Source organism: Cyprinodon tularosa, unplaced genomic scaffold (genome assembly GCF_016077235.1).
Source record: "Cyprinodon tularosa strain WSP-4 unplaced genomic scaffold, ASM1607723v1 ctg46, whole genome shotgun sequence".
NCBI lineage: Eukaryota > Metazoa > Chordata > Actinopteri > Cyprinodontiformes > Cyprinodontidae > Cyprinodon > Cyprinodon tularosa.
This window is the reverse complement of record NW_024039185.1, coordinates 1,265,325-1,277,791: the sequence shown is the minus strand read 5'-3', so window position 1 is coordinate 1,277,791 and position 12,467 is coordinate 1,265,325. Positions and strand designations below refer to the sequence as shown.

General features: G+C 38.4%; 1 protein-coding gene across 2 annotated transcripts in view; it reads right to left on the bottom strand.

The window, feature by feature from the left end:
- Positions 1-10,498, bottom strand: part of ift140 (intraflagellar transport 140 homolog (Chlamydomonas)) — a 28,463-nt gene extending 17,965 nt beyond the window's left edge. The window contains exons 1-18 of one of the 2 annotated variants that reach the window (XM_038300990.1): positions 10,370-10,498; positions 9,721-9,874; positions 9,380-9,601; positions 9,152-9,273; positions 7,343-7,473; positions 7,075-7,250; positions 6,832-6,923; positions 6,640-6,746; positions 6,371-6,522; positions 6,079-6,282; positions 5,923-5,995; positions 4,471-4,562; positions 4,243-4,370; positions 4,028-4,145; positions 3,790-3,911; positions 3,567-3,702; positions 3,276-3,407; positions 2,077-2,300 (exon numbers count right to left, since the gene is read on the bottom strand). In XM_038300990.1, coding sequence (XP_038156918.1) covers positions 2,077-2,300; positions 3,276-3,407; positions 3,567-3,702; positions 3,790-3,911; positions 4,028-4,145; positions 4,243-4,370; positions 4,471-4,562; positions 5,923-5,995; positions 6,079-6,282; positions 6,371-6,522; positions 6,640-6,746; positions 6,832-6,923; positions 7,075-7,250; positions 7,343-7,473; positions 9,152-9,273; positions 9,380-9,601; positions 9,721-9,867 — 2,378 coding nt within the window. In that variant the 5' untranslated portion in view covers positions 9,868-9,874; positions 10,370-10,498. Of the gene's footprint in view, positions 1-2,076; positions 2,301-3,275; positions 3,408-3,566; positions 3,703-3,789; positions 3,912-4,027; positions 4,146-4,242; positions 4,371-4,470; positions 4,563-5,922; positions 5,996-6,078; positions 6,283-6,370; positions 6,523-6,639; positions 6,747-6,831; positions 6,924-7,074; positions 7,251-7,342; positions 7,474-9,151; positions 9,274-9,379; positions 9,602-9,720; positions 9,875-10,369 lie in introns of those variants that run through there. The other variant, XM_038300991.1, reaches the window with a different exon arrangement.
- Between the last annotated feature and the right edge of the window lie 1,969 nt (positions 10,499-12,467).

Sequence of the window (12,467 nt, the reverse complement as noted above, 5' to 3'; positions counted from 1 at the left end):
CTTTAATCTCGTAATTTTACGACTTTATTCTCATAATTTTATGACTATTCTCGCTTCGACTTTATTCTCGTAATTTTAAGACTTTATTCTCGTAATTTTACGACTTTATTCTCGTAATTTTAAGACTGTATTCTCGTAATTTTACGACTTTATTCTCGTAATTTTAAGACTTTATTCTGGTAATATTATGACTTTATTCTCGTAATTTTATGACTACTTTCGTTGCGACTTTATTCTTGTAATTTTACAACTTTATTCTCATAATTTTACGACTTTATTCTCGTAATGTTATGACTTTATTCTCATAATTTTATGACTATTCTCGCTGTGACTTTATTCTTGTAATTTTAAGACTTTATTTTCTTAATATTACGACTTAATTCTCGAAATATAAGAAAAAACATCTCTAGCCTGGCACTAATACTCCGTTGTAATTGTTGTGATATTTGTTGTGAAAGTTAAATGCTATTACTTCATGAAAAAAATTTTAAAACCTGCATTTGTTATCATATCTTTATTTAAAAAGTATAAACTATTTAGTAAACATCATGAAAGGCCATTCTACCAGGTCCAAAGAGCCATTCATGAAGCGTACAAGAACATTTCTGACAAACAAAACAAAATTATTATCATCATCTGTACACTTTCTGATCTCAAGCCAGCGTTAAGAGCCCCTTAAATTGAAGACAAATAAACAATGGGGACGAAATCTATAATTTTGAAAATGAAATGTTTTCTCTTTTACAGACTTTCGTCATTTACTGTCAAATTTAAATGTTATAGATTGTCTAAATTTACAGATTCTTTGATTATTCAAAACATTTAACTGATATAAAAAACAGGCTAAAATAACCTGTTTAAACTGTGAAAGGTGATGCAGGCAAACTGTAAACCTCGATGAAAACCTTTGTTACTTCCAGAATCGGGTCTCAGAGTATCCAGGTTATTTCTGCAGGAAACTCAGTCCTGTGGGTGTAGATTTGCAGGAATCAAACACAATACCTGTATTTAATAAATAATGTTTTTTTTAAAAAAACAGGCGGTCTTATAAATAGCCACTGGTGTTCAGCTTACTAAAGCTGTCATCAGGCCTATTAAAATGGCTGGAATATCCGGCTGGTCATGCTGTTCTACCATGTGTTTGCTTTTATGCCATTTCCTTTTACACAATGTTTGTACGTGAGAAACTAACAACGCTACAAAAATCTGAATGAGTGCACGGAATCACGTATTCTCTGCAGGATCGTGTTTGGTGATGCTCTGAAATCCCTGATACTTTCCCCGATGACCAAGCGCGCACACACACCCACAGACACACAATCAGATGCAAGTGACCCACCCTAATGCCGAAACCATGTAATGTTTGTATAAATGGAAGTGGGACCGTTTTTGACTAATCTGGCGACTCACTGCCTGTCTCTTTGTCGCAACGTGTTTAGAAATATACATCCCCCCGGGATACACAATCATTCTAGCAAACAAAGTCACTTGTATACAATCTGAAGGGTTCCTTCCCTTTATTAGGAGGAGATGTACAGAAAACCCTTAATTATGTCCTGTGCCATAAAGGCTTTTATAGGCATCTAAATAAAACCAAAAAATAAAGGATGGCACTAGATGGATCTATTTTGGCCACAGCACTATTTCTCACAATTTAAAATTAATACCTATGAATTAGAATAAATACATTAAAATAATTAATATGTGGTTAAAAAGGGTTTAAAATTTCCCTTTGGAATTAATAAGGTATTTCTGAACTGAACTGAATTAAAAAGCAGCTGTCAATGTTTTACTTCACTCACAACTGAAGGTCATGAATGAGACTAAGAAACATCAAGTGTTAAAACGATAAAAAGCTTTTTGTGAACAGCTCAAGGCTGTGATAACAATGCTGACCCCATGAGATCTGCTTTTCTTCTGAACTGAGGCCCGTCGAAAAAGACTCATGAAGATGTGATGAAAGAAATAAAACAGCTCAATGAGTCCCTTGTCGCTACACTAGTCTCCATGTCTCCTCTATTTAAGACCTGACCTGGCCTTTAACTGAGAATACAACGCTATCACGTCGACACTGACCTTTTGATGAGCTTGATCGACTTGAAGGCTTCATCCATGTCCCCCACCGTCAGGTAGAAGCTGAAGTTCAGCATGGCATCATGGGTACGCTTCTCACAATTCTCCAGGCCCACAAAGTCTCTTAGAGGTCGTCTGGACACCATTTGAGGGGATGGAGTAGGGGCCCCTGCTTTTGGCTCACTCTGAACTGAGGGTAACGAAGCCTCGGTGATCCCCTCACCAGGCTTAGGATTACATGTAAAGTCACACAGCAAAGCAATTTAAGTGAGGACACTTTGGAGAATTACTGTAAAGTATTAATGTTATTTTACAGGAAACATTTATACATAGAAAACCCAGGAAGAGCAATAATACTAGGGATGAAGTAGGCAGGAGAGGAGGATGCTAAACAACCATGTATCATGTAACAAACTCAACAATCAAGAAACAAGAAAACTAAACAAAAAAAAGAAAAATAACTGAAAATATCTCCATCTGTTTGTCAGAAATGTACATCAACTCATATTAATTTAATTAAACCGTACTTTTCTTCATGTTGAGATGGGGATAGGACATCAGAGGGTCATTAAAAATGAAAAACTGATCATAAATGATCAGGTTTAAAATTATCCTTCAGGCTTCAGATATATACATACATTCATTTGAAACTTTGTTAAGCAATGATAAAGGTTGTAGGAGGTTTTATAACCTAATCAGAGCTTTTTAATGGATAAAAATCAGAGTAGAGGCCTGAATTCATATATGACATCCTGTTAGGATAATTTGGACCCTGTGTATATTTGAAAGAAAACCCAGAATAAAGCCCAAAGGTCTTTCTTTGACAATCCTCCAAACCGAGAAACATGTTGGTCTGAAGAAATATTTGAAAGGGAGCAAACATGTTTGTTTTGACTTGATGCATTATAAAGACAAACACGATCACAGCAGCTGAAAGATGGGAATTACAAACACAGAAGCGCTCTAAATGGCCAAGCACTTACTTGTGGAAGAAACACACCACCTATCCGATACAATAGCTGGGGTGTGTTAGATCAGACAAAAACGTCCACATAAGAACCGTTAAAAAAAAGCATTAATGTGCTATTAAATAGAACCCTAACAGAAACAGAACACCTTCAAATTACTTTGATAAGTAAAAAGAAATGAATAAAATGGTTCCTATATCAAAATGTGGTAACAAAGAGTGTGGCTGTCGTCACCTTGCAGCTAAAGTAATAGTACGGCACATCGAGGGCGAGGAGGGCTTGAACGCCTGAAGGTTCGGAGAAGCAGTCCAGCAGCATGATCCCATGCTCCTGTGTACAGAAGAGCGTCACCACGGACAAGTTCTCCTGAGAGACGGGACACAAACACAATGTCAAAATCTGTTCGTGTTCCTGATCAGTCCTGCCAAACGCTGCTGGATGCTCAGTTTTAAGCTTTTAACAAGTTACTATAAGAACACATCATATATCCAACAGGTCACATCGATTTAGAAAAGTGTTGTTTACCAAATCTGAATGACCATTTGCGGATTTTTCAGAACCGACTGGCGCGGTCTCACAAACAAAGAGACGAGGTTCACTTTCATCCCAGAAGTGAGACACAGGAAAGCGACCACTGAATTCATGTTCTTGAAACTTCTGCCTGAAATAAAAGGAAAAAAAGTGTAAATTACTGTGTGGGACAAAATGAAATCAGAGCTGATACAATACGGAAAAACAATGTCTTTACTTATCACTTTCATCTCGCTGAGAGAAACCAGAGGAAGGTCTGCCAGTGAAGAAGTCAAAGTGTGTCACAGTGTGCATCTCAATGTGATAGAAATACACTTTGTGATCTGGTCGCCCGTTTACCTGAGAGGAAAAATAAAAGGTTGGTTTGAAGCAAGAGTTTATAATATGAAGAGCCCATTTCTTTTGGAAGATTATGATTTAAAAGAACAAAGTGTGACTGTATGATGTTTATTAACCTGAGAGATTAGGATGCTAACTTGGCTGCCATTGGCATTGCACTTGACAGACCTCAGGGCTCCTAAATTGGTGATGTGTTCTGCCAAATTTTTAGCATCGCAGAGAGGTTTGGCATTTCTATAAAAACAGAGAAAACAGTGCTCATGAAATGCAGCAGTTATTCTCAGTTTGTACGTTATTGAAATCTGAAAAGCGTTCCATGTGAACTGCTTACCTTCTGGAGAGGTTGAAAACTCTAATGTTTGCTGCGTCGGTACCGACAACAAGGTATGACTGGCACACACTGAGTAGGACAGGGTTGCCCTCTGCTTTGGAGAAAGTTAAAAGCTGCTTCACTGTGCCCTGAATAAGGGAGATTATCAGAGGTTCAAAAACATGGCAACCCCACGACTACAAAACCAGTTTGAGCATCAGACGGCAGGTTAAGTTTGTGGGAACATACCTGAGGGGTGTGAATTTGAACTTTGTTCGTTTCGACAGTGTAAATGTTCTGATCGTGTACAACAACAACTTGAGAGTCACAAGCAAAGGATCCTGCAATGGAAGGAGACCATGATGATGATGATGGATGGAAGGCAAAGTGATGAATCTGAATGAAAGCTGTTGGAACTTTCTGAAGGCACAACTACAAGTTTCAATGGATTCAATTGGGATTTATTTATTATCATACATAAACAATAATTAGTGCATAATTATCAATCAGAAAGGAAATTACAAATGTTTCAATGAAAGTCTGAAAAGTGCAGCATGCGTTTATATCCAGCTTCATTTACCCTGCTACCCCTAAAAAAAATCCAGGGCAACCAACTGCCCTCAGAAATATTAGTCAAGATGAAGTCCAACTGTGTGACATGTATCCTTTGCATAAATGCAGCAAATTTGTTTATGGTCCCAAAGGCTTTCTAAAAGATAACCTACATCACAAAAAGAGAAGTTTAAAGCAGGGTTAGGGTCTAAAATAACATCCCACAAAGCTCTGTTCAATCCATAATCTGGCTGAAGAGAGGATGGACCAGGCTGGGCAAAGAAAGCTTTAACCAGAGAAGCAGCCAAGATAACGGTAACCTTCAAGAAGCTGCAGAGGTCCAAAGCTCAGGTGGACCTGTTGATTTGACAACTATAATTCATACACTCCAAAGATTCTATGTTTAAGGAAGAATAGTAAGAAGATAGTTGTTGTTTGTGATTTCCACAGGCCATGTAGGGAGGCACAGAGAACACCTGGAAGACATTGTTGGTCGAATGCAGCCAGAGCAGATTCATGTTTCACAATGGTCTAGTCAAAGATCAGAGCTATAACATCTTTACCATAAGACTAAAAAACATCTTTGTTTGATCTGTGACTGAGCTGGAGCTGCTTAGCAAAGAGGAATGGGCGAGGATTTTAGTCTCTGGTTCTAGAGAACGCAAAAAAGTACCAAGAATTTTTAGCTTCAGTTTCAATCATTTCAATCTTTTTTAGATTGTGCTTAGTAATCTTTTTTTTTTTTTTATTAGTCAAAGAATTACCATGATGACCATGTCATATGGGGGAGTGGTGGCCTAGTGGTTAGGGTATTGTCCTTGGATCCCAGAGGTTCTGAGTTCAAGCCCCACTCCCACGGACTACCACTCTGGGTCCCTGAGCAAGACCCTTAACCCCCACAATGCTCCCTGGGTGCTGCACAATGGCAGCCCACTGCTCCCCAAGAGAATGGGTTAAATGCAGAGTTAATTTCGTTGCCTTGTACTTTTGACAGTGTAATGACATTTAAATTGAATTCCATTCTAATAATATTCTACATGTGAAAAAAAATGTAATTGTTAAAGAGGTAGTTTAAGAGATAAGGATAGATTATAACTTGGAATATTAAATATCCTGAGTGATAATGAAGATTATAGTCCAGTATTATACCTGTCATGTGCAGACCCGTGGGTGAGAGCTCATACACAGAGACCTTTTTCCCGTCCCAGACGGTCACTGAGTCCTGTCAGAGGGACAAACACACTAATTCAGTTCCCAATGTAAGAGTAGAGCTCTGTAGAGTCCTTGTCCTTTGTTTGGGTTTACCTTGCTAACACACACTCCTTTGATTTGCATTATAGACTGAAGAGGTAGCGTCACTCCTGTGGTGAACTGAGTGATGCTCAGCTGAGTTGGAGTAAGCTGCACTGCTGCCACCTGCTGACTGAAGTGGGCCGACATCACATGCTCACATAGGATCAGAACCGTTTTTGAGTTGTTCGCAGCCAACAGGTTCTGATTGGAGCCCCACTGAAATTAAATGAATAATTTTTTGAAGGGACATTTTCATATAGTCTGTTTGCTGCATTTTAGAGTTCCATTAAAATTGAGGAAATACCTGCAGCTGGATGACATTCCCATCTACTTCCGTAGGCGTCTGTAATTTCCACAGGGCTTTAATGTCTGCTCTGTAGCTGCCGATGCTGCTGTGCTGCATCACCATCTTCCACATTGCTATGCGGCCATGGGAGGTTCCAGCCGCCAGGATTTCTGCAGATTTCACATTATTAGAAAGGAAATAAGAATCCAGTTCCAGACTGGTTTAAAAACTTTTCCTCTAAAGTAGAGGAAAGAAAGCAATGTTCAGTATTGGCATTTTGTTTTTACCTTTGGGTGCACAGTAAGAAATACAGCTGATTATCTCCCCTCTCTCAAATCCCATATTCTCATTAAGAGACAAAGCATAGTTGTCATCTCTCTCTAGGTCCCATATTCTGACAGGTGTAAGGGAAAATAAGACTAGTTAAAAACAATCATGTACCTTTTTGTATTTACAGACACAGCATTACAAAAACTGACCTAACAGTTGGTTCCCCTGTTGCTGCAATTAGGAGGCTGTTCTCTGTGCAAACGATGTCAACGTTCTGCCCGGCTTTGCTGCTTAACTTAACCTGTAACATCAAACATCTTTGTATAGTGGCTTGCATTTGGTTTCAAAAAATAATGATTCTTATATATATTTAATACCAAGAGAACCAAAAATTACTTATTTTCACCTTTGTTGATACCGAGTTACACTAAAAAAGTTTGAATGCAGCGTACCTTCATAAACTCATGTGCGCCACCTTCACGTAACACTGTGTACTGCGACAACGTCAGGGTGTCTGTGATGACTACCAGTGCATCTTTGTTTTCAATGTAGAGAAGTTTCTTGATGGGGCTTTCTGCCCTAAAAAGTTGGCTTGGTTTACACTGTTCATCCATAGCATAGACATTTCCTGAGTAATATAAATGTTTAATACAAGGTTAATAACATTTTAAAGAACAGATCTAATTCAAATGTTTTTGAAGTACAGCAGAAAAACCTCACCATCTGAAGTACTAACATAGAATCCAAGTCCCTCCTGAGGACCCATCTTCAGAGGCGCTCCCTTCCAGCTGAACTTCTCCAGAGCAGATTCATCTCCACTCACTGATGCTCGAGCCAACATTGCCACATCACTGTTGGAAGATTACAGCTCCACTATCAGGGTCTCTGAGTTTCAAAGTAAGTAAAAGAGGCTGTTCTTCGTATTAAACATTGTTCTTATTGACTTTGAATTAAAATAATCTTTAATTTCAAGACTACAATATTTAAACGGGACATTGTGCCTGGGTTGAGTTCTCAAAAATACAAAAATAACAAATTGATCCTAACTAGAAGAGGTGTTTATGAATTTAAAATATAATATTCAAGCATTAAAGAAAATCCAATAAATCAGGATTTTTAATGCAATGATCGTCACCACAAAGGTTTGTGGGACAATTGAATTTTTATGGTTTCCCTTTTCAACACAACATGTCTTCTAATAAATGCTGGAAACTAAGACAAACCCTCCTAAACCTGAAACTGTCCACATGATCTCATATTACATAAAAAAAATAACTTTATGTCTTTTATTTTTATTTTATTTGATAGAGAAAAAAAAGGTAGTGCATGTTACATGGAAATAAAAATGGTACATCATTTTGTTGGTGGAGATGGGTAATACTCCAGTCCAACAGTAGAGTCAGTGTTATGGTGTGGGGATGGTTTTAAAGAATTTTAGAACTGATGGTCTGATGGATGGAGAGGAATACAAATCAATCCTTAGGGAAAATCCATAAGAGGCTTGAGACCTGAAAAGAGGTTCACCTTTCAGTGAGACATCGAGTAGTCAGGGATTCTAAAGAGGATTGACTAAGAGTTCTGAATACATTAAGTACACTAATTCTTCAGATCTAGAAAAGAAATATATTTGAAAGTAATGATAGATAGACTACATTGGAAGAGGAGGGTAAGGGAGGAAAGCATTTTAACAGATGGCATTACAGTATGGTGCACAAACTGTATTACTTTAAAGGAAAAAACCTAGCAGAGTCATTCGCTCTGCAGAAAAAATCATCTGCACCCCTCTGCCCTCACTGGACAGCATTGCCTATTCCCAGTACGACAAGATTCAGAGACAGTTCTTTTCCTAGTGCTATCAGGACTCTCAACACACACAGAAACTATCGCTTACATTATTTATTCTTTAAGGGTGTTTTTACACCTGCAGCTTTATGTCAATCTTAATTTAGATCAACCCCAAATTCTATTTTGTTTTTGTCAGTGTGAAAGCACAATCTGACTCTAAAGTGCACCAAACTATAGTGGCATGAAGAGGTGGTCCCGGTTTGGCTCCAGCCAAACTCTGGTGCACACAACCGTAATCTGCAATAGTATAATTATATATAACGGACCTAAATTATCTTGGCAATCGTAAGTATCTGCGCCAGATGAGGATATCACAGTGCATGTAAAGGACCAATAATCTGGTCCAATGGCATATTTTACCATTATTTACACTATAGTTTGATGTTGTACATACAAACCATATTAAAAAAAAAGATGAGCTAAAAATATCCGGTGTACCTCAGTCTCCAACATAAAAGATTTATCCATACATCTCTGTTCCTTTTTAAGTGGCAGTTGCCTATCGATCTGTGTATCAGTGTGTGAAAGTTTTACTGTAGCTATACAGTTAAGAACTTGTGTGGTCAATATGATTAGAAAGGCGGCATATAAATAAATCCAATTAGTTTACAAATCTGATCTAAGGCAGTAATACATGAATGATTTTAAGAGCGACTTCAGAAAAACAGAAACTGAACTACTTACTCTCCAGGAGAGGCAGGCTTGAAAATGCAGCATGTTAAAGGTTTGCTGAAATCATACTTGGCTAGGGAATTTCCTATTAGTCGCCCTCTGGCATCTAATTTCCAGACTGCTAGAGCTCCATTCTGTCCAAAAAGAAAATGTAAAATATTTAGAACAAATTATGCGTTTATGATTTATTATTTTTTTATATTTGAATGGAGGCTATGGAAATGAATAAGAGCTGCATACCTGGTCTCCGGTTACCAGGCGGCTTCCAGAACCACTCCATTCCAGAAGTGCAATGCTGCCTGTATGTGCACTGGTTAGCAAAGTTTGATCTCCAGATGGGTGTGTGAGGAGCATCACCTCTCCATTCTCCCATCCCAATGCCAGGACTGGCTTTAAGGGATGCCAGCGCAGCACAGTGGCCTGGTGAGCTCGCTCTACGTGGCAGTCCTCCACACAGTCACCCTGTGTTTGGACAGATCCACTTATAAGTGTATGAGGTTTTCTACGCCTGATTCACCTAGCTATAGGAAAATAAAACAGTGACATGTTACATAGTGTGTAACACTTAGCCCAGAGTTTACCTGTTGTAGGTAAAGGTCAACGCTGCCACCGGAACCAGGACTGCTTGAGGCCACAGCCAGGATGGGAAGAGTTGAGTGCCATGTCAGATAAGAGGGATGATTGCTGTTTTCAGGGGCCTTAATACGGTGATCGAAATACACAGACATGACTCCCCTGTAGGACGGAAGGGGATACAAAGATGTTCAAAGAAGATAAGATGCAGTTATCTATTTTAAGTATGATGCAGCACAGCAGTATAACCATACAGCTAATGTGTGGCCGTTTGGTGCTACTATAGGCTGCTATTTGCAAGCTAAAGCCCAAGAACTTACTGTCTTTGTTTCTTGTGTTTTACATTTACCTTTACTGAAGGGTCTATGTTTGTTATTATGTCATTCAATGTAATTTTACCAAAGGATTTAATTTACAAGGTCTAGCGCGAACTCGGACGGATTAAAACGACGTGTTTTGTTTTTCCTTAATATAAAACAGTCAGCTGACATGAATGTTAGATACGTTATGGGTAAAAAATGACAAACTTTACAGCATCAATTAGCTGCTAGCATTAGCTTAGCTAGCTAAAGTTAGCGTCTTTGGTCGCCCTCTCGCGAAAACAAAAACAAACAAAACATAATTTCGGAAAATATTTAGTAATGAATATTACTTTACCTTCTTTTCAATTTGCTACACTTCGTTTAGTCACAATTAATGGAGCGTAGGACCGTTACTTCAAACAGTGAAAAGCGTCTTCCTCGGTTGCCCATGACAACCTCACAGTCTACGTAAAGGGGCGGGGTGACGGAAAACAACGAAGGGAGCCGAAGGCTCGATCCGAATACCTTAAATCGGCACGCGGGCTATCCCAATGTTGTGTGCAGTAGTTTGGCAAGCCAAGAATTATCAGGTTAAAATTGAAATTCACTAGAGGCACTCCCGGCCTGCCATAGTACAGAACAGCCCAGAAGTTCAGGCAAAAATGTCTCATACATGCATGTAGCATGAAGAACCGTTTAAATTAAAGTTTAATTAGGTTATAAGTCTACGGAAGAGGATTACGGCCATACGGAAGAGGATTACGGCCACTGCAAACAAAAAAAGTTAACAGATTTTTACATTTTATTTCAGTTTAATATGGGGAAAAAAGGACTGAGCCAATTATTATTTTTTTTTAATAAAACATTTTTAAAAACTTTTTTTTTTTCCAGCGGCACTAATATTCTTCCATAAAAGTCATAAAGATGTGCATTTAAAATGTCAATAATTCAACAGCATTCTTTTATGTTTTACAGACGAGTCTTTGAGAAGTGACAGAATTGAAAATATTCTTGTATTTCAGTTTTAAACAGTGTTAGGGAAAGACTTTTTTGCCATCGGCATTTATGGATGTTATTTGCCCATGAGTATAATTATATTGCCAATGTTATATATTTCATTAGATACTCTGTCATTACCATAAAGTATAACGTCCAAGTCAAACTGTGTCATTTTATCAATTTTTGCACCAGATCTGTAGTTCTTCCCATGTTTGTTTTTTCTAACTGCTAGGCAACAGCAGGATATTACCATTTTAGTACATTGAATTTGATATCTTTCATTTTTATTATTTCATACTATCATGAAATAGTTTCTAATCAAAATTGTGGGCAATTCATTTATCATTTTGAATATATATATATATATATATATATATATAGAGAGAGAGAGAGAGAGAGAGAGAGAGAGAGAGAGAGAGAGAGAGAGAGAGAGAGAGAGAGAGAGAGAGAGAGCACGGTAACTTTTCTGTTCCTAAAACTGCACTCTTCTGGACTGAGATGTTTGATTTTTTTTTTCAGGGATCTGCTGTAACCACTCTTCAAGTTTCGGGGTCACTGTCTCGAGTGCCCCAATGGCCACGGGTATCACTAATGCATTGATCTTCCAGTTTTACTCCTGCTCTTCTCATGTTCTTTTTCCCTGACGTTGCAGTGCAGTGCAGTGCAGATGTTATATATCAGAAGCAATTTTTAATAATGCATATATATATACACACTTTATTAAAAATTGCTTTAGACCTAATTGCATTCTTTGACTATTTAATTTAATCTGAGGATCAAAGAAAAATGCTTTGTAAATCTAAGAATTATTCCCCTGTACCATCTTTGGATGAAAATATTTTCATATAAACTGTAATGGCTCTACTGTTCCACAAGGTTATGATATTCAGACAGTTTGACAGTCAATTTGAATATCTCAAAGCTACATTTTAAAAGAAATCACAATTCTTTCATTCGTCCCCCTCCCCTGTTTTATTCTAAATTTTGCAGTCAAATGGCAGGTGAGAAGAAGCTGTTGCAGAACCTGCTGGCCCTGCAGTGGATGCTGCAAAGTCTCTTCCCAGAGGGCAGCAGGGAGAACAGTCCATGTTGGGGGTGGGAGGTGTTACGGGCTCGGGACACGCAACGCTGGGAGGAAATGTATTTAATGGAAGGAAGAGGAGCACCGATGATCTTCTCTGCTGCTCTCACCTTCTTCCAGTCTGAGGCAGCCTCCATGCCACACAGTGAGACAGCTGGTCAGAACGCTCTCTATGGTGCTTCTGTAGAAGGTGGTGAGGATGGGTGGGCTCTTCTCATCTTCTGCAGGAAGTACAAGTGCTTCTGTGCCCTTTTGACCAGTGAGGTGGTGTTTACATTCCAGTTGAAGGTGTCTAGTGATGTGCACCCCCAGGAATTTGGTGCTGTTGACCTCCTTACAATATATGATTTTTTTATTTTTTTATTACCACCAG